Genomic DNA, 27,265 nt, shown 5'->3' with positions numbered 1-27,265 from the left:
AATTATAGTATTCACTCATCTTCATGAGACTAGTTTGACCGTTATAATGAGGGTCAACAGATATTCTTAGGAATTGTTTTACTATAGAATGTTCATCCTTTCCTTGGAGGTAGTGTACGTAATTAAGTATCTTTTTATTCATGTGAACGATTAGAGGAAATCTGCCAGGTTCAGCTCTACATGCAACGTTGGATGACTTATTATATACTTCTAAATAGCGTTTACAGAAATGTAAATGTGTTTTTTCAATTCCGGAGCCTTCCCACGACTTAAAATCTGATTTAACAAAGGCACCCTACACTTCACTATTTAACAATTAAATTATGAGCTCGAGATTTCTATCGCGTGATAGCTGATTAGGGCTTAGCCCGAATCAGCCATGACGCATAGAAATCGAGAGCGAATAATCTAATTGTTTTAGTATAAATCTACTAGTCGTTCAAAACTTAACAAGTAAATTATTCAAATCCCCCTCACAGACACTTCAAAAACGCGAAGAAGCGGGCTGAATTTTGTTGACAACCGCTACTCACTATCTATCACAGAATAGATAGCGGGTAGTGTAGCCAATCAGAGAGCGGCATTCGTAATAGAACGCTAGTAGATTTAAACAAATGTAGGTTAGAATTGGCTGAATCATTGTGTCAAAAAAATTTTACATGCAAGCGAAGGTTTCAGTGTACTAAAATCAGTGTGTCGTCTTAGACTAAAGAAAGCATCAACAGCTTTTTGTCGAAGATGTTCAAGCGAAAGTGTGAAATTTCCGGAAGAAGAAATGCGAGTTCCCAAGTAAGTGTAGTCTTGTACTATATCTATTAATTCATTGCCTATGTGAAAGGTATAATCGCATTGTTTTGTGCTTTTTTTGAAAAATCATTATCTTAGGGCAAGCTTAGGGTTTATTTTTAGCATCCATGAGTTGCAAAATGATGATAAACTGTTAAGGCAATTTTGTAACCCCAATTTTGATCGTGACAATATAATTAAGTCATCTGCATAAAATAATGAACTGAGTTTGGTGCCATTCGGTAGTACAAACGGGTCAGACAAAATATTGCTGAACGAAAAGGCTAAATCATTAACATATAGATTAAAGAGAAGAGGACTTAAAATGCAGCCGTGGCGCACACCTCTACTGTATTGAAAAGATCGCGTTTGACTATTTCCAATTCTTATTTTTACATGAGCTCGGATTCCTTTGTTCTTTTCGGGGGGAATATATTACATAACCCCCAAATCAACCATCTGAAAAGCTGGATGCGGCTTCGATTGTTTGAAGGGAAGAGCAGGGCTAATGAACGGCTAATTTAAATGCTAGGGGATTATGTGTTAATATGCAAGGGGGATAAGTCACTTATCCCCCTTGCATATTAACACATAATCCCCTCGCATTTAAATTAGCTTTTTATGAAGAACAAATTTACCAATGTTTATTTGGAAATATTAAATACGACGCTACAATTTCCAAAATTGAACGCTGCAAACCTGTACACAGTAAATACAGTGAATTTGAAGGGTATTCACTCTTATCTTTCTTCCTTACTTCATATACAAACTTGCTCAGCCAAAACGACAGTTCGAAATTGCACAGTGTATTTAAAATTCCACTGTTTGGAGCTACCACGAAAGTGTCGCTGTCATTTATTGGCAACGAGTTTCGCTCCGTAACCCAGTCATCCCAAACTCGTGTACTCCATCAGAAGTTGCCCTTTTAGTGTTTTGTGGTATTCTTGCATCATTCCTCGCCTGAATTTCGTTGTAACTTACAGTAGTGATCCCTCGGCCGGAATCTTCTTTATCTATAAAAAGGTCGGTCAAAAGGTCCTCGGTGCGTAAATTGAAATTGTCAACTGCTTTCTCGTTGTTTGCACCCGAAAATAAAGATTCAAAGTTGTTTTCCGAAAGCTCAATTGAGGTGCTGCCACTAAAACTGCTTGGCAAGATTTCCGCACAGCCGCATACATTTATTATGCAGACAGTCTTTGTTCAAAGGAAACAATGGGGATAACAATTTAGTGCGCCGTTGGGATTACTTCGCTTTGTTCCTCTCAGTTTTTGTATTTTCTTTCTAAAGGCTGGTTTCCATATGATCGCGGATCGCAGATTGCAGATCGCAATAAGGTCTGCGATCGTCTGCGATCCTGCGATCGTGATCGCAGACGATCGCAGAAGATAGAGCCATGTTCTATCTAAAGGCTGGTTTCCATATGATCGCGGATCGCAGATCGCAGATCGCAATAATGTCTGCCATCGTCTGCGATCATATGGAAACTACTTCTGCGATCGTCTGCGATCCTGCCATCGTGATCGCAGACGATCGCAGAAAATAGAACCATGTTCTATCTCCTGCGATCGTCTGCGATCAATTGCGATTGTTTGCGATCTGCGATCCGCGATCATATGGAAACCAGCCTTTAGATAGAACATGGTTCTATCTTCTGCGATCACGATCGCAGGATCGCAGGCGATCGCAGAAGTAGTTTCCATATGATCGCAGACGATCGCAGACCTTATTGCGATCTGCGATCCGCGATCATATGGAAACCAGCCTTAAGTCTATACGGGCTTTGCCAAAATCTTCAAATTTTAGGGAAAAATACGGAAAATCTAAACAAAACTTGACAATTTTAGCAATTTTTACGCATTTTAATTTGTCCACGTTTTAAAAATAACGGCAGATTAACCAGTGGTTTTTAACTGCGACTGCCGTAAACTATCAAAAATAAAGTATTTTTTTACCTTTCTTTTTGTTTTACGTCCTATTTTTGCTGCTTTCGTTCCTAAAATAAAGCCAGAGGTTCTCGCTTGCATAGACGTGCGGGCTTCATGTGTTACGGTAACTGATATTTCGTCTTCCTCCGGCGAATCTCGTAGAGCGTAGAGCGCTACAATGCTTTATCAGTCCTGGTGAACTTCGTAAAGGTTGGCATCTTACAATATATGCCAATATTGCTCGTCTTTAGGGCATTCTTGCACCCAACTGGCGGACATTTCACGGACGACGCGTTTAGATTGTGTTCCTTGTACTATTCTGTTCACCATTCGTAAACCGCAAGGATATTGGGCGACTTTAAAAGGCGATTAAAGGCTTGGAACGATGGGCGAGGGTCAGTCAGATTACAGACGCAGTAGCATGGCATTGACGTAGGGGAAGCGATGGACGAAACAGCAAATGACATGGTTGCATGGGGCTATGACTAGGAGAAAGACCCAAACCGAGACCGGCCAATCAAGGGGCGGAAATGACGCATTTTTCCGTGAAAATTGCAAGGCAAGTGCAACGCACAGGAAAAAATTGCCTTTGTATTGTTATGTAGATTTTTAATGGTTTACAAAAAATAAAATATATTTATTGAGGGGTAATTTCCAACAAATTCCTCTTAGTCTAGTGGTAAAGTAGATGGACAGGGAATCCAACGCTAACAGTAAGGCTTCAGTTCAAGGCACGGTATGGTAGGTGGACCGATAAAAAAAGAAAAAGAAAAAGAAAAGCGTTAGGGGTCTGGGGTAGAGAAATAAAGAAAATGGGATTGGGAAAATGGAGAGAGAAGTGGAGAAAAAGTCATGACACGAAGAAATTCTCTTTTATTGACGCAGTAAGTATTAATTGCAATGTATATATGCAAAACACATGGGAATAGGTTATTGTCTTTAAAAACAATGAAGCGCATACATAATTAATACATCAGCATGCATAATTATGTATGTTGGCCCATCTATTTGTAAAGAGAAAATAATAATAAATAAAAGAACGGGGTGACGAACAAAGCAAAAGAATGATGTCGGGGAAACTTTCGCAGGGCTAACGCGAATCTCTTTATGGCCAATTTACCTTTAGCCAGTTATCAACTCTATTGATAAAACAAACATTCGTTTCTACTCCCCACCGATGTGGCACCACAGTTTCTTTAGAAACTTTAAACCCCCTTATATATCAACGAAGACGAGCTAGTGACACCCACCTGATCGTTGAGACAAAGTAGTTAGGATTTTCAAGCTTGGATCTCTTCCTAGATAACCCTGATGGCACCCTATGAAGACGCAGGTTTATTTATTATAACAGTCAGTGTATGAGCAGTGCGTGTGTCGTCTGTGAGTGTGTGTGTGTTGATAGGCTCCTGATAGGAGCACTCGGATTTCTTTTTTCCGAGTATGCCTGCGTCACTTTCTAGAATAATCATCATTCTCATTCATTCACCAGGCTGGAAATATACCATCACATTTCTTTCATATAACACACGTTCGACATTCAAATCCTAGCAGTATGCAGGATGTTTGTCCCATGAACCTAGTTTAATGGCCTTAGCTCCCACGAGTCTCCTGTAGCTTAGTGGTAGAGCATCCGAACTAGTAATCGGAAGGTCTTAGGTTCGACTCCTGATAGGAGCACTCGGATTTCTTTTTTCCGAGTATGCCTGCGTCACTTTCTAGAATAATCATCATTCTCATAGATTCTTACATTTAAAATGCTTCTTTACAAGACTAGTGTCTAACTTAGACAATTGTATGGTTTACTTAGGCGCTAGGCGTTTCCACATTAGATATTTATGTTTAGTTATCCGTATTGTTTTTAAAACTTTAAGTGAACTAAATATTCATATAAGTATTAATACCATCTTAAAAGGAAAAGTGAAAATAAAGTTTTTGTTGTTGTTGTTGTTGTTGCGGAGAAATGGTCCTAGTTTCTGATTGGAGCATGTCAGTTGCAACATCACAGGTATCGCCCCTTTTTAAAACCAGGACAAATCACGAGACGAGCCACTTTTGTTTATCTGAAGGAAAACCCAGGCGTGAAAGAGACTGCCGAAAAATGCTATTTTTCATTCCGTTCATTGCTTATGCTGCTTTGTTCGAAATCGTGACTGGTGCAAACGAAACGTCAGGCCAGCGCTCATGCACGGTGGATACTGAAGGTAAAGGCATCGTAAAATTCATCATGTTTGCCCTCAAAATATAAAGGATAAGAAATCATTTACGCCCACTAACTACACTTTCTGTTAACAATGTCCTTATAGCTAGCGAGTGTAAGTCGAAATTTAAAATAACAGAACCCTAATTGATACGGATTGGTTTTCCATTACGCTTGGTGGCTACCAAATGCCGTCTAAATAAAAGCTTATTTTATGGTGAGCAAAGTTATTTAATTTACTCGATTTTTTCGCGCAAAATCGTCCAATCTAACAGATGCAATCACTTCAATTTTATCCTAAGTCCCGTTAAACTTAATTGCAAAGGCAAATGTCGCTTATATTTGAGACTGATAAGACGTGAAACTTAGATTTCATAAATTTTAACGCTCACAGGTATAAGTACCTCTGGGAATCCTTGAAGAAAGGCAAAAAAAGCCGGACACTTTAGGATGCCTACACGCCGCAGTATAATACCGTTTAACAGTTCAGATACTTTAGGCATGTTATGTCAGGAAAATTCGATTCTTAAGTATTTATTTTAATTCAAAGATTTACACAGCGCCATAAGGAAGATTGAAACTCTACAACCTTTATAATTACCATAATTTTTTTTGATGCTATGCTTTCTCGGTATACAAACAGCCTAAATACGTCATGTTACGATATGCAAGCTGAGTAAATTGCCCCTAAAGTAAAGTCAACAATTTCTCTTCATTATTCTTTTACATTTTTTTTTACGGTTCCCTGAAATATTTTTTTGGAAACATTGACAAGTGATAGGGATATTTTCTCCCAATTCTTTAGTGCCTTTGTCACGTAAAATAAAATTTAAATCCAAAAAAAATAATAATAAGCGTTGTCAGTGCACGATTGTTTAAGTTTGATATTACAGATAATAATTATGAAAAATTACGTCTCGTGTGGCTTCTTAGCAGATCACAGGAATTAAACAGTTCACATACTTTGCGGAACACTGATTATGTATCGAGAAGCTCCGACACTGTGCTTGAAATACCCTTCTCAAACTCATTAATAATTCATCAAGAGAAAACAAAGAAAATCACTACCGTGACCGTGGTTTGGATATGTGATCCTAATTACCATAAAATTTTGCCAACTTTAGCCTTGAATTTCTCCAAGAATTATTGATCATTTGAGAGGCCATATCAAACACTCGAAAGTGTGTTTCATCAGATATCCAAACACCTCGAAGTCGCTTTAAAAAAACTCGGCTGCGCCTCGTTTTTTCAACCTACTTCTCAGTGTTTGGATATCTGATGAAACATTCTTCCTCGTGTTTGATATATTACTTTTAGTGCTGTATTTTACACTGTTAGTGTTTGGGGGAAAATTTTCTTACCCTGCGACACAGATCATTTTGGGACCAATTTGTGAGCAGACTGGTTAGTTCTAAAATGGATAGTGCTCCTCAGTAGCAGCCATGAACAAGCAACTGAATGCATGAATACAAAACTGTGGTGAAAATTACTTTCAAGAGTGGGAAAAACACAAGCTGTTCACTTGTAAACGTATTTATTCAGCACATGCAATTAAATTTCACAAACAAAACAAATTATAATTTGGATAAAAAAACGAAAAAAAGTGTCTAATGAACGTCTTATTTTGTGGACGAGGCTCAACCGAAATCTCAATGTCATCTTTTTTCAAGTTTTGAGACTAAAACGTCCTTAGCAGGTTACAAAAGTTTCCATCCCTTATACTTTGACGGACCAATACTACCACTCGTTATCAGTTCATACAACAATAATTGTTAAGGACGTTCGCGCGAAAATGTTTTAACATTGATTTTTTGTTCAAACTTCTGCTGCAGTTAGTCTATGAATTACTTACATCTGAAATGCAAAAAAAAATGGGGGTCACCGACTTCATTTCGGAGATTTGACATCTGCAAGCTTGCGCTTATTTTGAGAATTCGGTCCTCGTCACTCGATATGACCTCACCGGTTGTTGATGCAAATTTTTTATAAACGAATCGCTGGAGACAAACTTCCATTGCCGATGTTTATTTCAGAGGATCTATTAAACAAATAAATTCCACTTTTATTATCCCTAAAGCTACAACTTATCTTTAATAATTGTATTTCCACCCCAGAAGTGGCACAAAATGTGCGGAGTTCGATCGCGCGTGGGTAGATAAATTTAAAAAAAATAATAACTTCCCACATTGATTTTTCTTTCGTTTGATGACAGTAAGCAGATATCTGTCAAAGAAGGTTAACCGTCTAAAAAAAATTGGGGGTCACCGACCTTTTAAAACTGCAAAATCCAGTTGAAGTTGTCAAGACGTGAGAAACTTACGGAAGTCACGTTTTTGCGTGACAGGTCGGAGAAGCACTGGAACCTAAACAGGATTATCTTTCCCATAATTCACAGCTCACAATGGTTGCTCGATCGTTTTTTGCTTTCGTTCGAGTGTGTTGTCAAACCTCTGATCGATTCTCAGAGGAATCCGGTTACTTCGTTCCATGACCACTTCGTTCCAAACCACTTCGTTCCAAACCACTTCGTTCCATCCTTTGGCCACTTCGTTCCACCAAATAGTCACTTCGTTCCAACGAATAGTCACTTCGTTCCAAGTGTAAACTAAGCGAGTAAACTTCTACGTAATCTTACAAAACTAGTAAACGATATACACCGTCTGTGACGACGGCCATTTTGAAACTTGTGAAGTACGTGTCGTGTGCATGGGATCTGGGATCTGATATACATTGATCATAGCAACCAATCATATCAGACTTCAGTAAAGATGAACCTGCTTCGAAAAAACTATCCTTTCTTAACTTTATTTATTAGTTTTAGACTGACGAAGATGCGAAATCATGTTTAGATTGAACATAAACGTGAAAAGATCTGCAACCACGCGTTGATCATAGCAACCAGTAAAGAGAAGATGCAAAACCACGCATTCGTCATGACAACATCTCCATGGGATCATAAAGCGCTTACCAATTTTATTATTAAGACTAAAGAAGATACGAACCAGCTTTGAACTATTTATTACAGCCACGCTTAACTTGAACTTGAAAAAATCACGCTTAAATAACGTTTGATAATTTTCGATTAAGGAAGATGCGAAACCATGCTTTCATAGCAACCGGACTTAAGCAGACGCATGATTATCAGTTTGATTATCGGGAAGCAGTCCGTTCCGGGGAATCAATCGATTGGCGCTGTGTAGATTGCGAGAACCCCATCCTCAACAGTACCCCACTACAGTTTACCGATGATGAACAACAACAGTCCATGGTACGTTAATAAAATTTAATTTGTTATGTTATCCCTCGTTAGTATTTTACCCTATTACCCCTCGGAATATTTCCCCGCCTCCTGTTTCACCCAGTCGATCTAATTGTTACATATTTTCATCTCTTTTTAGTCCGACTTACCAGCCGATCCTGACGTTGAGTTCGAGTCCCAGTCTCCTTATCAGTCCGACTTACCAGCCAGTCCTGACGCTGACTTCGAGCCCCCGACGGTCTCCAGCGAATCACTCCGACTTACCTGTGGATGATGAGTCGTCCTTAGCTGAATCGCCGACCGCGAGGCAAAACCTCTCCAGCTCCGTCGACATCAGTTTTCAGGTCATTAACGACTCTACCAACAAAGGATGTCCCAAGCTGACAGACAATAGAGGCTTTAGCTATGGCATCAAACGTCGTAGAGCCAATGCAACCGACTGGGTGTGCACCATAAGGCCTAAGGTAAATATAGCTAATTGATTTTTGGTTTTTACTTCCGAGTTTAAAGTCAAATCTTTTTATTGAAGATGTGATGAAGGGTATCAACATAGGTTTAAAGAAAAACCCCGCAGTTTTCATGGTTTTAAGATTTAAGTTTTTCTTGTTAAAAATGTTTTCTTTTTTTACTAGGTCAACCCATGTAGAGCCAGCGTCATAGAACGCTGTAACGGTGTATACGAGCTCGGATCTAACGCCCACAACCATCCAGCCGACGTTGGAGCAGCGTTAGGCGCAAAGATCACGTCCAAAGTCAAGGCCAGAGCAGTCGCAGATGTCTTCAAACCCGCGTCCGCCATCGTCGAAGATGTCCTGCTCGAAGACCTGGACGACGTCCCGTGCCCCAGTTTGCCCAGGCCAGAAAACATTGCAAGGGTAGCTAACCGTCGCCGTCAGAGACTGAGACCCAAAGACCCACAGGACTTAGAGTTTGAACTAGCAACTGACCATATCCCGTCAGAGTTCCTGCGGGTCCGGATTCGGAGACACCTGGTTTTCGCCACTGATCAGCAGCTCGAGTTCCTTGCCCGTGCCAAGTCTTGGTACATCGACGCCACATTCAAGCTGTGCCGCAGAAAGGTAAGATAAATTTGATTCAGTATTATATTAGACTATAAGCAAGACATTTGTATCGTGTGATAGTTGATAAGATCGAAGCCCGAATGAAGTATCAAACGATAGAAATTGAGAGCAAATAATCCTATTGTTCAAGTATAAATCTAATGGGCTTTACATGTAAAAACAGTTGTACAACGGAATAGATAGTGAGAAGTGCAGCCAATCAGAGAACATCAAAATGCCATTAGATCTATATTTCTTATATTTATAAGTTTTTTTGTCTTATTTACCAGGTGCAGGACCTCGGTCTACAAACAGCATACCGCCACGACCAGGGGACGTATAGTTTCGTCAGAAAAATGATGGCCCTGCCATTCTTACCAGAACGTGAAGTTCGACCAATGTTCGAAGCACTACGCAACGAGGCGTCGGGAACACTACTCGAGTTTGCAGAATACGTATCCAGCACTTGGATCAACGGCAGCACCTGGGGTCCAACAGACTGGACGTGCTTTAAGCAGGCTATCAGAACGAACAACGACGTCGAGGGTTGGCACCATGGCCTAAACCGCCGAGCTTCTGGACGAGCACAACTGCCTATGTACCTTCTAATCCAGCTTCTTCACAGGGAAGCGAAGCTGACGGCAATCCAGATCCGCCTGGTTTCAGAAAGGAAGCTGCGACGAATCCAGCGACGAAAGTACAGAGAGCTGCAGCAGAGGATCTTTGAGCTGTGGGACTAGTACGAGGCCGGCGAAAGATCTGCAAGAAGACTTTTGAAGGCCTGCTCTTATCTTAATGGTCCAGTAGAAATGTAGAAATAAGTTAATAAAGTATACCAAACAAAAAAAACCGGCTCCTTTAGGAGCCAATATATAAATGAAAGCAATGACCAACAAGAGAAACCTACTTAAAGGTAAAGAAGATAATTTAAAGTAACAAATACTTACATAAACAATGAAAATGCGAACGCGCGGAAAACTGGGTTCTATAACAATTCCAAGATGGCGGAGTTACTCGTTCGTTATGCAAATGCAAGCAAACGTAGCATTCCTTTACTTCGAATTCTCTGAAAAATCTTAGATAAAAAGTTTACTCGCTTAGTTCACACTTGGAACGAAGTGACTATTCTTTGGAACGAAGTGACTATTTGGTGGAACGAAGTGGCCAAAGGATGGAACGAAGTGGTTTGGAACGAAGTGGCCGTAATTATCGTCTAAGTTGTTTATTGTTATTCTACCTTCAAAACTTATTCAGCTGTTTAGCCAATGCCAGGAAATTGCATCTATAGCCGTGAGCGAGACGAAAATGTGAGAAGTAAGCTTATTTATTTACCTAGAATAGGTATGTGGAGATTGATTGTACACGGGATTGGTGATCAATAAAATTGCTTTCTTGTATAAGGGTAAGACTTTCTCGTTTACTGTCAAAATTTAAAAAAGCTTAAGGTGACTTCGATTGACGAATAGACTAAATAAAGTATTGCATTTCAATTATTTTATTATATCGAGAGTCAAGTAAATATATTAATCTCTTGGCGCGAAATACCCGCAGGTATCGATGCCTTTTTTTCATGTTTCTTGGACTTTTTGTTGTAAACTTAACCCGTCTAATCGTTTCACGTCGATTTTTCGTTTCAAAACTGTGCAACGGAGATGAATTTCCCCCTTTTCCCTCTTTTTATGCTGTCACGTCGGCCGACATGTGTGTTTACCTCCGTCTTCCTCCGTGTATCGTCAACCATGAATTGCGCGTGGCATTGCTTGGCGTGTGCGTTACCTGCGCACTAAAGATGCGCATAAACAATTAGCGCGAACGTCCTTAAGAAGGCAGAGAACGGAATGACGTGCGCGTGCGGATAAAGCGCGCCACGCATAGAGACATTTCAATTATCGTAAGCATTTAGAGTTTCGTAAGTAAGTTACGCGTACTATCATCGCGTGTGCGCGAGGTTTTCAGTTGAGACGTTTTTTGGGGGATTTTTCGTAGAGTTTAGTGCCAACCGCGTTACCGTTTTGACGGGTTTTTTGCCCGATTATCCTCCCTTTTTTTAAGAAGAGTTTTCCGCAACCGCTTGCGAACAATAATGGTGTCAAACACATGCGTAATCATTAGCAAACAGGTCACGGCTCATTTTCTTGGCTTGTTAGGTTACCATAGCAACAGTATAACCTGTTATAAACGGCCTTAATTTTAGTTAAAGGTGGCCGAACACAGTTTGCGCGCGCTTTACAGATTCTGTTAGTGATGGTATTAAGCGCGCACTAGGGTTGTGGTAAGCAAATACTGTCGATCCCTCGATTTATACCAAATGGATCCCAAAGATGAAATTTGCTCTTAAAATAACTCAGTTTCTCGTTTGTGAATCCTCCTTCATTTATCACCGAACAAAGAAAGTGAGTTCACGAAGAGCTTAGCCTTTTTGCACGCTTTTCATCTTTGCTGAGCAAACCTAATTAAAAGCTACGCATGTGCATTTGACGAAAAAATTGTGACTGGTTTTAATGGAAATAAACTGTTTTCTTAAAAACTGCTCGTTAGAATTTCGTAAAATTTGACAAAACAGTAGTTCTCTAAAAGTATGACTCGCCTACAAACAAAAACGAAAATCGAACAGAGGGTAACGAAAATCGAACAGAGGGTACTTTCAAAAAACATTAAAGTGCAAAACCAACATTTAGGCGATCTCTCTGTTAAAATTACATCAGAGTATTTTGTGAGTTTTTCTGGATACAAAAAATGGAAAAAAAATCTAACGAGTGTATTTTCTAAAAATTAAGGAAAACCATTATTTGTGGACGGTTAATAGCTTGCTATTTGCTATGACAACGACACCTTGCTCAACAAGAAGTATCAAAATTCATTCCTTCTTAGTTAATCTTGCACCATGCTATTGTAGTTTCGGGTACTCAGAAGTACGTAATTTTGAAACAATGTTAACTAACACCTGTATACTGGAAAACTGTGTTCGGCCACCTTAAATGGTTATAACTCAAAAAGAAGCTAAGTGATCCCCATCCTTTTTATTATTATGGGACGATGATCATCATTTTCAGATAACGCTTTTTGCAAAGTCAAAAAAACTGTAGGTACAGAGGAAGAGGTTTAGAGACAACTTAGAGTAAGTTGTTTTTTAAAACAACTTAAAACACTTGTTTTAAGATCCTCATAACCCAGATTGGTCACAAAATAGATTTGCTTCAAATCTTGTATGTAAATTACACCCTGTCAACTTAATTAAAAAAAAAAAAAGCTTTTCGTTAGGGCCCTGGACGCGTTCTTCCCCAGTTTCCAAGGGGCTCCTTAGTGGTCAAAAATTTTAATTTTTTTGTAGTGGAAAAATGCAAAATATTACGTAACTTCTCACAACAAATTTGATGCAAGGCTAAATACTACCATTGGTTGAGAAGTACAAGTCTTCCTTACACTAAAATAGTATTGATGTTTTCACATTATTGTTTCATCTTAGTTTACCAGCCCACCTTCATAGCTTGTAAAAAAGCAGGAAAATGGGTGTACAAAAATACGTGTACATCAAAACTGAGACTTCATTCCTCATTGTATCTCTCTCTAAACTCAGAAAGTGTTATATGCTAGATGACATAACTTTTTCTTCATTAATATCTCTTTAAAAGACGGCAGCAAGTTCTCTATGACCGCTGTAGCACAATGCACGAGCCTGGTAATGAACATCACAGACAACCACTACAAAATGGATGCACTAGACTCCCAAAACGGGGTCATGTGTCGCACGGTTGCTCAGCACATTAATGAATCGCAGGCATATACTGTGTCAGCGGAGCTCCTAAACCAAGCGGGATGGCAAGGAGTAAACAGCGGACATCTTGGATTACTGTTTAACGCTGTTGATGAAAACAACTTCGATTTTGTTTACTTCAGGTAAATTTGCCAATTCGCGTTGTCGTTTTCGAAATGATTCAGTGATTGATCAATTGATTTAACTAGTGAATAATTAATAGTTTATTCGATTAAATTAATGATTGGACGCAACTGATGGAGCGGTCACTTGCTTACTACCCGGAGTCCGCAGGCTGTTTGGCCAGCATTTCAGGTGTTTATGGGTCCACTATCTACACGCCATAATAATAATAATAATAATAATAATAATAATAATAATAATAATAATAATAATAATAATAATAATAACAACAACAACAACAACAACAACAACAACAACAACAACAAAGCGTAGCGAGGTTAGTAAATTTGTCAGGCCGAGCCGAAGGCCCGAGCGAAGCTTAGCCGCGCGAATTCGAGCGAAAAATAAATCCCTGTGGAACTACGAAAATAACCATGCTCATAAAAATAGTTGCTATGTTCAGAAACCTTTTAATCTCCTCTCTTTCAAATGTGTGTTTGTGCGTGTCTGAATTATATTTCAATTGACAATTTTTAGGCCCCACAGAACACCCAGTTGTTATCAGACCGGATACATGGCCTGTGGAAGGGTGCACTTTGTCGAGAGTAAAGCCTGCCCTAATGGTCCCCCGAAAGGCGGTGTCTGGTTCCCAGTCTCAGTTACAGTCTACGGTCAAACCGCGCGAATTTATCGCAGTGGGGTCCTGGTGGCGACCATCAGTTCCCATTTTGTTCTGAGAGCTCGAGGAGGAGTATTCACTTTCCATGGTTACCAAAACGTGATCCTCTTCAGGAAGTTCCAAATTGCCCCTCCAATTTTCATCAGCAAGAGATGCAAGCAGGTAACACCCAGCTTATTAGAAGATTTGATTTTACGTCTTCCTTTACCTCTATCCCCACAGAACCAGTACACTGTAAAGCGTTTCAATGGTATAACGCCCCTTCCAATACCTTGAACAAGGCAGTGAGTAACGTTGAAACCATGGACAAAAATGACTTTTCTAAAATTGTATTGTTATTGCTTACCAGGTGCTTTAACATTCTCAGAAATCTCTGTCAAAAGACATGAACTCCTTTAACCCAAGGAAGACCTGTGCCCAAAAAGCAGCCTCTCCAGCTTCCAAAATAAAATAAGCACCCCGGGCGGTAACGATTGTGATTGCTAAGGCGATTCTTGTCTTCCTTAATTCCTTCCTTAATTCCTTCCTTCCTTCCTCCCTCCCTTCCTTCAACAGATCTTTCAATCAAAAGTACCAAAACTGTATTCGGACTTGAAGAGTAAAACCCTGACAGACTTGAATATATAGCACACGGAATTTCTTTTCCCGAGTTTGCCTGTGTCATTACTGAATAATACATCATTCTCATTTGTTCACCAGGCTTAAAATATTACATCACATTCCCTTTCGTTGCGCATATGCCTCTCTTGACATTCCAATCTTAGCAGCATGCAGGATGTTTGTCCCATGAAACTAGGTTAATGGCCTTAGCTTCCACGAGTCTCCTGTAGCTCAGTGGTAGAGCATCCGAACTAGTAATCGGAAGGTCTTAGGTTCGACTCCTGATAGGAGCACTCGCAATTTCTTTCTCCGAGTTTGCCTGTGTCAATACTGAATAATACATCACTCTCACACCCGAACACATGTTTTTCTGTGCAGGTGATTGAGCTCCCAGGTTATGTCGAAATGGATGCTCGCCATGGAAGTTGGCCACAGGATGCCTTCTGTCAGGTCATGTTCTTAAATGATGTCACAAGTACAAGTTATGAGCTCTCAGTTGATTTGTATAACCTCATCGGGTGGCGAGGAGTCAATACCGGACATCCGGGAGTGTTCTTTAACGCGGAAGATGAAGACAACTATGATTTGGTCTATTTCAGGTTTGAATGGAGTCTTTGCTTAATTTTTTGATGATGAAAAGAAAACGTGAATAAACATTAATTACTTCCGACGACGTACAAGTTATAATTTACATTCTGAGTGACAAGCATGATTAAGCTTAACGGAAGAAGTCGACATCTAAGTCTGGTCTGGGAAAAGAATGCCCAACTTTGTCCTCGCACGTAAAGGCATAATAATCTGTACCACGGCAAGATACTGCTTTTAAATAACTTTCACCTAGAATAGCACTCTAAGGATTTCACCAACAGATTTAAACTTTACATGAATTCAATATTGGTGGTACACCTAAATTGTTGTGACTTTCAACATATATCTCTGGTCCAACGACAGCCTTCTTTTGTCGCATTTAGACTGAATAATCCTATTTATTTCTGTATTTCAATTTCTTTCAGGCCTCACGCGGCCTCCATTTGCTTTCAAACAGCTTACGTTGACAAAGGCCAACCCAAATTTGACGGAGCTAAAACAGCAGCCTGCCCTACCGGTCCCCCCAAGGGGGCAGAATGGTTCAACGTAACGGTGACAGTGTCCACCGCCACACCAGCAGGAGCAGTGAAGGTGTACTTGGATGGTGCCTTAGTGACGTCATTCAATCCGCGTTATCCAATCAAAGGGCGTGGTGGTATTTTGGTTGGCAATGGTTACCGAAACGTGATACACTTCAGGAAGTTCCAAATTACCCCTCAAATTTCCACCAGCAAGAGGTGCAAGCAGGTAACACCCAACTTATTAAAAGATTTGATTTTACGTCTTCCTTTACCTCTATCCCCACAGAACCAGTACACTGTAAAGCGTTTCAATGGTATAACGCCCCTTCCAATACCTTGAACAAGGCAGTAAGTAACGTTGAAACCATGGACAAAAATGACTTTTCTAAAATTGTATTGTTATTGCTTACCAGGTGCTTTCACATTCTCAGAAATCTCTGTCAAAAAGACATGAGCGCCTTTAACCCAAGGAAGACCTGTGCCCAAAAAGCAGCCTCTCTAGCTTCCAAAATGAAATAAGCACCCCGAGCGGTAACGATTGTGACTGCTAAGGCGATTCTTTTCTTCCTTACTTCCTTCCTTCCTTCCTTCCTTCCTTCCTTCCTTCCTTCCTTCCTTCCTTCCTTCCTTCCTTCCTTCCTTCCTTCCTCCCTCCCTTCCTTCAACAGATCTTTCAATCAAAAGTGCCAAAACTGTATTCGGACTTGAAGAGTAAAACCCTGACAGACTTTAAACATAGCACAGGGAATTTCTTTTTCCGAGTTTGCCTGTGTCATTACTGAATAATACATCATTCTCATTTGTTCACCAGGCTTAAAACATTACATCATATTCCCTTTCGTTTCGCATATGCCTCTCTTGACATTCCAATCCTAGCAGTATGCAGGATGTTTGTCTCGTAAACCTAGGTTAATGGCCTTAGCTCCCACGAGTCTCCTGTAGCTCAGTTGTAGAGCATCCGAACTAGTAATCGGAAGGTCTTAGGTTCGACTCCTGATAGGAGCACTCGGAATTTCTTTCTCCGACTTTGCCTATGTGAAAACGGAATAACACATCACTCTCACACCTGAATATATGTTTTTCTGTGCAGGTGATTGAGCTCCCAGATTATGTCGAAATGGATGCTCGCCATGGAAGTTGGCCACAGGATGCCTTCTGTCAGGTTGCGTTCTTAAATGATGACACAAGTACAAGTTATGTGCTCTCAGTTGATTTGTATAACGTCATTGGGCGCGATGGAGTTAACTTCGGACATCCGGGAGTGTTCTTTAACGCGGAAGATGAAGACAACTATGATTTAGTCTTTTTCAGGTTTGAATGGAGTCTTTGCTTAATTTTTTGATGATGAAAAGAAAACGTGAATAAACATTAATTACTTCCGACGAGGTACAAGTCATAGTTTACATTCTGAGTAACAAACATGATTAAGCTTAACGGAAGAAGTCGACATCTAAGTCTGGTCTGGGAAAAGAATGCCCAACTTTGTCCTCGCACGTAAAGGCATAATAATCTGTACCACGGCAAGATACTGCTTAATAACTTTCACCTAGAATAGCACTCTTGGGATTTCACCAACAGATTTAAACGTTACACGAAATCAAGATTGGTGGTACGCCTAAACTGTTGTGACTTTCAACATATATATTTCTTGTCCAACGACAGCCTTCTTTTTTGTCGCATTTAGACTGAATAATCCTATTTATTTCTGTATTTCAATTTCTTTCAGGCCTCACTCGCCCCCCGGTTGCTTTCAAACGGCTTACGTTGACAAAGGCATACCCAGATATGACGGAACTACGTCAGCAGCCTGCCCTACCGGTCCCCCCAAGGGGGCCGAATGGTTCAACGTAAAGGTGACAGTGTCCACCGCCACACCAGCAGGAGAAGTGAAGGTGTACTTGGATGGTGCTTTGGTGACGTCATTCAATCCGCGTTATCCAATCAAAAGGCGTGGTGGTATTTTGGTTGCCAATGGTTACCAAAACGTGATCCACTTCAGGAATTTCCAACTCTTGTAGAGATATCGTTTTTGAGTCAAAGACGAATGGCTTAATGTAATGGCGAATATTACGCTTTGATTTGAGTAGCACATGAAAACGTCACTTTTTTGTTTTGAAGAGGTTTTAGCTTAATTCGCAAAATCTTTGAAAATCCTTAAGAAGTATCAACGATAATGAGACTCGAAAAATTAAAAACCCTCCCTGTAGTAATTATTATCAATCTAGAAAGCAAAAATGTTACAGCTACTGTAGCAAGAGCTATACTTTTGATTCCAATAAAGGTGCCTTCGTCAAAGTTCCGTTAATCTTTCATGACTAGCCTCGATGTTCACCGCTCTCAGTCCCTGACCGTCCATCTTCCCTAAACAGCGGATGGTAATCGAGTTTATAACTGCTGTGTGTGTACCACTCTATTCATACCCGTAAGGGCATACTGGAAGATTGCCCGCCAAAACAGGTTTTTGCGTTGGGTATGTGTCTTGTGCATGAATCTGGAAAGACTTGGTCGAAGTGAATAATATTTAAGGACGGTGTCTACTAATAGCGAACTATTTTTGCACAGTTTATCACTATGCGGGAAAAGCAGATCTTGGTAGCGGGTATTGAAATCCAAAAAGAAAATTGGGGGTAACCACGCATTTTTTAGAGATAACTAAGCAACAATTATTCTAAAAAGCAGCAAAATACAAAGCAATGTAAGGCGCTTTTTTCCAAATTAAAGATTTATTATCTCTGAAAAATGCATGGTTACCCCCAATTTTCTTTTTGGATACCAAAATCACTTGCTAAGTTCTGCTTTCTCCGCATAGTTTTAAAGCGCGCAAAAATATCCCTGTAATAGTAGGCACCACCCATAGGAAACCCGAGTATCTCCAGATGCGCACAACGTATGCGCAGTAACAATAGTAGGCACCGTCCTTAAGGTAGGGAGTATGCGCTAACGCCAGACATTACAGTACATATGAGTTCAGTATTTCTCTTCCAGCTTTTGGGCGTTTTTGATACAAATGTATGTGTAGGTTAAAACTTGTCTAAAATGTTTTTTAGACCGCCGTTTTCGGGTGCGTGTTATTTTACCTTCATTTTCTCAGAAGGAATACAAAAATTAATGCTTGTTAAGTGCTTCAGCTGGTTATGTCAGCAAACCGTCACATAAGCTTATGAGGTGATGTTTTGCCCGCGCGCGGAAGCGAAAATTGAAAATAGCGCTCTTTCAAACGCTAATCACATTGTAGAGATACAGCTTAAAAACAAAACCAACAATAATAACAACAACAACAACAACAAACAAACAAAGGGAAGAAACTTGTGTCATATGCAATTTATATTATGATTTTCTGACGCTTCTAAAAACTGTTATTTACACCCGACATCGAGTTTTATGTAACTCATATCTGTCGCTCTGACCAACTACATTTGAAAACTGAACACATGCTTATCGCTATGTGCAGATGGCAGTCGGCTAATCTAACCACTGAGCCACAGGAAGACACTGATATCAAGAAACGTTTAATTTCATCTCTGAGATAGGTCCACCATACAGCAACAAAATGTTTTGATCAGGTACGAAGAGGTTTAATCATCGAACCACCGTGAGCGTTTTGCAGGGGATTCGCTGTCATCTTTCCCAAACAGCTTACTCTTGTATTTGTTCACCATTTCTGAGAAGTTCGATTCGTCTTTCTTCTCCTGTTCGTTTCGCCGGGTACCTTTTCTCTTTCTACTCAACACACCAGCGGCCTCGTTAGCGTTCGAGTGAGCGGATGAAGAAACCGTTTTCTGGATGTTTTCGCTAATAACCCTCGGTGTTTTAGAAGTTTTCTTTACCTTGCGTAGCTTGGGCCCTGAGTTAGTGTTTATTGCTGCAGACTTTGCAAAGGAGGAAAACTCTCCTCTATTTGGCCGATCATTTTCATCAAGCTTTGTAGGAACTGGTAACTTCCTTCCTTTTTTCACTTTCCACAAATTTTCACTCGTAATTTTCCCTTCCCTCTTGGTGTCATTCAAAGCCTTTCCTTTGCTGTTGTCATCAGTAGTTTTCCCACCGTCACCATGACTCGTCTGCTCCAATTTTCTTTTCTTTCTCGCCTCTCTCTTCCTTTGACGTTTTTCTCTTCGTTTCTGATTCCTCTCCAGTCTTCTCTCCTTATTTGTCTTCGGTTGTACATCGTGCGCATGCTCCTCCTTACTCTGCCGCTGCCGTTGTTGAGCCTTGTCTAATCGCCGCTCCTTCGCGTTGACAACGACGCTGTTTTCCAAAGAAAACTCCACAATTGGCCTGCGGTCCGCGCCAAATATATCTGGATTATTATTAGTGGCTCGCAGGGCCGCCAAAGCGTCCTTGTGATTTTTGAATTCCACGAACCCGTATCCCATGGATCGTCCGTGCCCCGAGCTGTGTACGCGATCTTTGCTTCGGATGATTAGCACTTTGTTTACATGCAGTTTCCTTCCCGCCACAGTACTGAAGATTTCTTTCAGTTTTCTATCGTCAACGTTAAGCGGGAGGTTTCGCACGCAAAGCCTGAAACATAAAAAAAAAATTCCTGTCAGGTCTGCAAGTGGTTTTACTTTCATAATAAGTTGCATGTCCGATACGTCACCCGTCCGTCCGTCGCTGGAGAAATCACGTGGGTAAAATCGCCAGTGGTTTTCTTTTGCTGGTGGATCTTAAAAGTTTTCGTAGATGCATTGTGCAAACTACACAAGTTTGTTTGTTTGTTCGCTTTTTTTTTTCTTTAACCAGTTACAGATATTAGCGAAGAAAGCGCACGAAATAAACATATACTGTTAGACTTTCTAGTCTTCTCGGATAAGGACGATAAACCGTAAGTCCCGTCTAACAACACTTGTTCCTAATAATCTGTCGGACGTGAAAGAACCCACACACTGTTCGAAAAGAGTAGGGGACGTTGCGGCTGCCAGTGGTGCCTTTTCGTGCTGACATCCGATCTCACCCAACAGAAGAATTGTGAACCGCCATGAGATTATGTTTTTTAGGTGTGGTATATAAATACCATAAAAGCCCCTCGGTTATTGGCCTATTTGTCAAAAAAAAGAAAAAAAAAAAAGGCTACCGACGAACAAAGCAAAAAAATGAGGTCGGGAAAATGTCCTGGATTCGCTCTCACGAAGGGCTAACGCTCGAAAAGTCAGCACTCGAATCTCTTTACGGCCAATTTACCATTAGTTATCAACTCCATTGATAAAACAAATATTCCTTTCTACTCCCTAAAGAAGTAGCACCACAGTTCCTTTAGAAACTTTAACCCCCCTTACGCATTAACGAAGACTAGCTAGTAACACCTACCTGATTGTTGAGACGAAGAAGTTAGGATTTTCAAGCTTAGCTTTCTTCTCTGTTTCAGCTTTTTGTCGCTTGAGCAGATCACTTTTTGACAATCCCTGAGCTGCGATTGAGCCTGGCAAAATGAGGCCTTCCTTCGCCAAGTACAAGTTGCGTTTGTCTTTGTTAATCTTGTTCCCTTCTGCTTTCCTTTCCTTGGTCAGTTCCGCTGCCTTTCCACGCGTTACAGCTTTTGTCACGTTCAGCTTGAAGTTGTCGAGGGAAAGAGCTGGAGAAGATAAGTGACAGGTTACCATTTTCGCCTCACACGACCTCAAACGATTTCATGTTTAGCAACAATAAGACAACCAACATTAATGTGCATACAGCATAGCACTAAACAATAGGAGCTAAACCTTCAAACAGGTGGAAACTTTCGAGCGCCTTCAAATGTCCCCTCAGGAGAGGTGTCCACTTTTGGGAGGGTGAAAGGCGTGAGTGCGCGCGCGCGTGTGTGGCTGACCCTCTGCGGTTGGGAGCATGACTGTCTGTTAAGGGGAGTTGCCCGCCTATGGGAGATGTCCAGTAGTAGAAGTTCCGGGCGCAACTTAGAACGCAAGGAACAAAGGTTGTTCACTGCGTGACCAAAAGATTTGTCACTGAATACTAGATGAAGAAAGAAAAAACACCCGTGCCTATATTTCCATGAAGTTATTTATATTGACCATAGCCTGCAGAACAGGCGTGAATTTTTTTTTTTTTTTGGCGTTTTTCAGGCGAGCGGAGGCAAGCGCGAGTCACACGCGACGGGAGGGGCGCGAAAACATAACTATAAGACCATTCTGTTTAGTACTGAAACAGCGAAGAAACGGAAGCGATTGCTAGATAAAGCTTTTTCCAAACCCATTTGGAAACACTCCAAGGGCATTCTTCCTTTTTAACAATAACCTACACATTTCTTTTGTTTTTCCTTTACCAATTTTGGAAAAAACGAAGGGCTTCTCGAATAGCTTCATCAACAGAACACGACGACGCGACCGCCATTTTGTTATCGAGAAACATCTCATGATCACATGACATCAAATAACCAATTGGATAGCTGCGTTCATATGTGAACGCTGGAACAGCATGAACAATGGTGTGCGGACAGGCGTTATTTTTTTCGCGCAGCTCCCGTCGTGCGTGACTCGCGCTCGCCTCGCGCTTGACTCCGCTCGCCTAAAAACCGCAAAAAACTCACGCCTGTTCTGCAGGCTATGTGGACCACTAAACCCAAATCTCATACAATGTCCATGGACAGATCACTTACCAGCAGGGAGCGTAGAGTAAAAAATAAATATTGGGCACATTTACTGAAAGCACTTTTTTTAAAAAATATAAAATGTTTTATTTTTATCAACGGTCAACATGTCCAATATGCTCAAATTATAATTTTTTTTTTAAATTTAACTTCCAAAATCAAACATTTCCCACATAAAATAGTTTTTGAGTCCGGCGTAAAATCATCCCGACTGTGGGAAACAAGCCCCTGAACTGAAACATGTTTCAATGGGAGTGTCACAGGGCACCTAGGACCCTACCCATAGGGTGCATAACGTGTACGTCCCGCGCCGAAGATACGCCGAAGCGCCTACGCCAGGAAAATGTTCTTGCAACCGCCTGTAGACTCTAATTCCTACACCGGGAAAGGAATCCTGGATATTTTTGGACAAAAAAGGTTCGCTTGAACGGTGGAAGTTTTCAAAAGCCAAGGTAAATTTTCGTGACGCCATTGCGCCTATGAGGTAATGTAAAGCCTGGCATTACCTCCGTCTTACACCGCTTTACGCCAGAGATCATGATCGTGCACCAGTACGTTGAGCAATTTAGGAACCCACACCGAAGATCTTCGCGTAACCGAGGCGCGACCTACATAAACTGCAGACTGGCCCCACCCTTGATCCACGCTAATTTCCTTACCTGAACCGTCCTTTGTAGCTTCTGCAAGGCACTGCTCTGCACTCTCTACAGTTTTGAACTTGACAAAAGCCATGCCGCGACTGTGACCCGTCCGTTTGTCCTCCATTAACTTGCAGTAGTCAATCTCTCCAAATTGCTCAAACAATTCATGAACTGCTTCCTCAGTGGAATCAAAGGAAAGATTCCGTATAAACAAAGTTTTGCCTTCTTTTACGTCAGACAATTTTTGCGGTTTCTTCAGAGTTTGCTTGTGTCCATGTTCTTCATCGCTGTCTTCATTCTCTCCATCTTCTTCCCCTTCGTTATCAGAACTGCCGAGGTTTTCTTCATCCGAGTCGACATCGTTTTCGCTGTCTGAAGCATCATCCCCGCTGTCTCCTTCCTCTTCTACTGTGTTCTCTTCTTCATGTTCAATTTCAACTTTCTCTTTTTCAGTATTGTCATCTATTTTTTGATTAGAATGATGCAACAGTTAATAGGAATACAATGACAAATGGATTAACAGAGGTTCACTCGAGTTTGCCAACATCTGGTTTGTTTAACGTAATATGAATTATCAAACACGACAGAGTGGATATATATTAAGCACTCCATGTTGGCTAAAAAAGTAACTTGGCTGTGCCTCATTTTTCAACCAACTTAAAGGTGTTTGAAATCGGACCGTACACTCTTTTGAGTTTTTGACAAAGCTTCAAACTATTACTAATTCTAGGAGAAATTCAAAGTAAAAGTTCACCAAAATTTATGCATCCAAACCTGCTTCACTGTAGAGATTTCCTTTGTTTTCTCTTCACAAGGTGTTAATGAGTTTGAGAAAACGTTGTTTCACACTGCTGATAAAACCTGGTCAAAATACTCTTTGGTTACAAATCTTTTTCTTGGAGAAGTGAAACCATCACCAATGACAACAATTTCTCTACACAAAAATCTAGATCTACTACTCCCTAAACAAGTCTCTTGACCAACAGACTTCTACTAAAAAGGTTATGAAGATCGTATTTACATTGTACCAACCTTCGTGGCCTTTTTTCATCTTATAAACATCTTTGGCCACTGCCCAGTCAACAGCAACGGGTCTGCCAACAATCTTCTTCATATTTGATTCTTTGATGGCCTTTGCAGCCTCTAGGACACTGGAAAACTGAACAAAGCCAAAACCAAGACTTAGCTTTCTCTTTCCTTCAAACTTGGTAGGAATGTGTACCTCAGTGACCTGTCCAAACTGTGAGAAAAATTTCCGTAAGTCTTCCTCTTTGCACTTGAATGACAAGTTTCTCACAATTACTTTCGACTTCTTCAAGGATTTCTGACTCGGCATCTTTCCTTCTCTGGAGAGAAGTAACGCTTCGATGGTGCTTCCTTTAAAAACCCTGCCTGCCAATTTCTTTATAGCTTCTCTGGCATCTTTGTGGGTCTCAAAGACAACAAACGCAGTGGGCTTTTCCCTGTCCTCCACTGGAAATGTAACCTTTTCTACAGTGCCTATCTTGCGACACTTTTTTCTGATGTGGTTGGGATTAAGATCGGTGGCAAGCCCGGTTATCACTACAGTCCTTCCAATTTCATTTCCTGTATTTTTTCTCTGTGATTCAGGCTTCTCTTTCTGCTCATCATGCTTGAATCTCTTCTCTGGTGGCCTGTTGTCTAGCTCTGAAGAGGACACATCTTTGATTCCATTATCTTTGGTATCTACTGTAACAAAGCAAGAAATATTTCAACTTCACATGTCTGTGAAAAAAACAACATGTCTGGAAACAACATGTAGTACCAAATTTAAGGTGTAAAAGCAACGCTTAAATTTACGGAACAGATTTCATGATGGTGGATCAAGGTGATAGATGGAATGTTCCTCCTCAGTTAAAAGGCCATGAAGAAAAGAATGAAAATAGCCTTTCTATTTTCACCATTACAAAAGAAACACCACCCAAGCTAAATTATGGATCATCAACTATGATTCATTTATTTCCTCAGCCACATTTCAGTATTAAGGTGGCTTGTGTCTACTGAGACTGTAGACTAACCTGTGAGAGATACACTCCTGTAACTGACTCCTGCTACCAATATGTTACACTGAACCTGCTGCCATTAATCTACATACATGTATGGGTTTTGACATTAAACAACATGTATATGTTGTCACATCTCGCATCTCACTTAGGCATCTACAAATACTCAAACAATGTTTTGTTTGCCTTGGTTGTTTACAAAAAAAAGTTAGCAGGACAATATACACTCTGTGAAATTTTGTTTATCGAAGCCAAGAAAGTATTACTCAACATCATCTTGATCAGGAAAAACCTCATTTTCATTTACTTTCAACACACAATTTACACGTGTGACTAGAAGCCACATATGTAAATTGTGTGTTGAAAGTAAATGCAAATGAGGTTTTTCCTGATCAAGACAATATACACTGTTCTTAATTAAATATGCCGATTACGGTACTCACTTGAGTTATCACCATCATCATGACTATCATCACCATGACTGACATTTCTATCCTGTTCAAGTTTCCTCTTTTCATGTTTGGGTTTCTTGTCAGCAAAACAAATACTAAGCTGTCTTCCCCCAAATGTCTTCACAGCATCTTTGGCTTTTTCTGCATCTTCAGCCAGAGCAAATGTGACATAGCCAAATCCGCGACACAGACCCTTTCTTCCTAAAATAATAGAAATAACCATGATGGTCAGACAGTACCAGTAATGCTAAATAAACTGCTGGTAGGTTTGGTGGAGAATTAACTCTACAGTGTAAGTTAAAGTGCTTAATGAACCCATGAAAATTCCTTCTGATTGTTAGCCCTTGTGAGGAAATGGGAGATCACACAAGGGAAATATTGAATCTTTCACCTTGGCAGGAATCGAACCCACAACCTCCAGACTTTATCATCCATTGCTCTACCAACTGAGCTATGAGGCCATATCATTATGGGAGCAAGTTGTGGAAGATTGGCAAGGAGAATATGAAAAATACACATGAATGTTGTGCTGCTAGCACTAAGGACACAAATGATGGTTCAGAGAATGAACTCTGTAGTGTGAGTTTCAGCGCTTAAATGAACCCATGAAAATCCCTACTGCTTCAGATAAACAAACACTAGGTCTGAAATAAGGTCAGGATTTGAAGAATTAATGAACAGAGTATGGATCGGCCAAAAAGTTCAGGGAGTTTTCGCTGAGGTACTCAGACAAAGGTACGGCATGAGTGTTGGTCTCTCTAGGAATCGAACCTGGAACCTCTGGAAGTTGCTATCCTTAGCTTTTGAGATAATGTATCAGTCAATTCCAAGCGCGATCATCCCCCCCCCCGGGCAACCCCTGGGCATTTGACCCCTGTTCGGCTTCACATAGTGGGGCATTTGACGCGAATAGAAACCCGACCCATCGGGCATTTGACCCGTTGAAAAAATGCTGGTCAGCGGTCGCATAAATTGTCGGAATGCTTTATTCACAGCCAGAATTTACTCGTATATTTTGCGTCAAACAGTTTTTAATGTAGTAAGCCATTTAATACTACCATAGAGAAGCGTTCCAACAAATATATCTGAGATTGTTTTTGGCATGGCGGGGTTACATATTGCCCTTCGCTTCTCATTTTCAGTGGTATGTCCAAGTTCCCTCAAGCTTTGTTCTCCCTTTGCTCGGCGTTTGAAGCTCGACTTGTAGGCATGTCTAGGTTTCATAACATAGTGTTTTTTATCATTGTTCTTGTTATCACACGTATTAGCAAACTTCATGTACATTTAATATAAAGGAAAAGCGAGTATCGGTACATATATCGTTAAACTCTCTGTTAGTTGAGTTTCATATGTGATGTTATGCGTTATCTTTAATAATAAATTGTTTTAAATTTATTAATGTATGAATTTCGTTGATTTTTATATAAACAGAGCTAGCGAATACAGAAAAAAAAAACCAACACGATGACTTTTTAGCCCCAACCAGTGGGGCATTTGACCTCGAAATTGGCCCATATAGAGGGGAATTTGATCAGGCATTTTTAAAAAAGTCAAATGCCCGGGGGCTTGCCCGGGGGGGGGGGGATGATCGCTTTTGGAATTGACCCAGACATTAGCTTCACGTGCAAACAACAAGAGACGTAAAACCCAAATTATTCACTCATCTGCGATCTGCAATTCGTAATCAAGATTACAACTGCTCTGACCTCAATACTATTTTGGTTTTTAGAGGCAGATTTCTCTGTTTACTTCATTATTGACAAAGACTACAAAATCTGAAAAGAATGCAGTTTGGACTTTACTTGAGACTTCGCAATCCAAACTCGTGTCCACGTGCGCGTGCAGAAGGTTACAAAGCTTCTTACCTTTATCACGGATAACAAAACAACGCTTGGTAGGTCCAATCTCACTGAACAAATTTTCAAGATCTTGATCAGTCGTGGAGAAAGGTAGATTGCGCACAAAAAGCACCTTTTGAGAAACTACGGCGCGACCTTCCGATTTCTCCTTGTCGGCGTTGTCGTCCGCCATGTTGGATTTATTAAGTGGATACTTCAGGATTCATATA

The 27,265-nt window shown here is 40.5% G+C and overlaps 2 protein-coding genes across 3 annotated transcripts in view; one reads left to right on the top strand and one right to left on the bottom strand.

Moving 5' to 3' along the window:
• Positions 1–18,656, top strand: part of LOC146478171 (uncharacterized) — a 36,728-nt gene extending 18,072 nt beyond the window's left edge. The window contains exons 6-13 of the mRNA XM_085112533.1: positions 4,741–4,913; positions 12,862–13,126; positions 13,644–13,947; positions 14,764–14,984; positions 15,399–15,720; positions 16,585–16,805; positions 17,221–18,024; positions 18,422–18,656. Of these exons, the coding sequence (XP_084968659.1) occupies positions 4,741–4,913; positions 12,862–13,126; positions 13,644–13,947; positions 14,764–14,984; positions 15,399–15,720; positions 16,585–16,805; positions 17,221–17,512 (1,798 nt within the window). The 3' untranslated portion in view covers positions 17,513–18,024; positions 18,422–18,656. The remainder of the gene's footprint in view (positions 1–4,740; positions 4,914–12,861; positions 13,127–13,643; positions 13,948–14,763; positions 14,985–15,398; positions 15,721–16,584; positions 16,806–17,220; positions 18,025–18,421) is intronic.
• Positions 18,657–18,786: 130 nt separating this feature from the next.
• LOC146478170 (RNA-binding protein 28-like) lies at positions 18,787–27,252 on the bottom strand. Of its 2 annotated transcripts, none has more exons than XM_085112903.1 (6): positions 27,063–27,252; positions 25,189–25,398; positions 23,754–24,428; positions 22,740–23,183; positions 20,805–21,069; positions 18,787–20,018 (listed from the first exon to the last, which is right to left on the bottom strand). In XM_085112903.1, the coding sequence occupies exons 1-6, from the start codon at positions 27,226–27,228 to the stop codon at positions 19,070–19,072; spliced, it is 2,709 nt and encodes a 902-aa protein (XP_084969029.1). In that variant the 5' UTR covers positions 27,229–27,252; the 3' UTR covers positions 18,787–19,069. The 2 variants fall into 2 exon arrangements, with proteins under 2 accessions (XP_084969029.1, XP_084969028.1); XM_085112902.1 differs by having other exon boundaries at positions 23,754–24,431; positions 27,063–27,251.
• Between the last annotated feature and the right edge of the window lie 13 nt (positions 27,253–27,265).

This window comes from Pavona decussata, unplaced genomic scaffold (genome assembly GCF_977016875.1).
Source record: "Pavona decussata unplaced genomic scaffold, jaPavDecu1.1 SCAFFOLD_67, whole genome shotgun sequence".
NCBI classification, from domain to species: domain Eukaryota; kingdom Metazoa; phylum Cnidaria; class Anthozoa; order Scleractinia; family Agariciidae; genus Pavona; species Pavona decussata.
The sequence above is the reverse complement of the archived record's forward strand: the minus strand, read 5'-3'. Positions and strand labels throughout refer to the sequence as shown.

Excerpts from the sequence above, each read along its gene's own strand:
- LOC146478170 (XM_085112902.1), bottom strand. The coding sequence starts at position 27,228 with ATGGCGGACGACAACGCCGACAAGGAGAAATCGGAAGGTCGCGCCGTA. Across the intron at positions 24,432-25,188 it reads TGATGATGGTGATAACTCAA|TAGATACCAAAGATAATGGA; the intron begins GTGAGTACCGTA and ends GCTTTGTTACAG. Across the intron at positions 20,019-20,804 it reads TTCTTCGTCTCAACAATCAG|GCTTTGCGTGCGAAACCTCC; the intron begins GTAGGTGTTACT and ends TTTATGTTTCAG.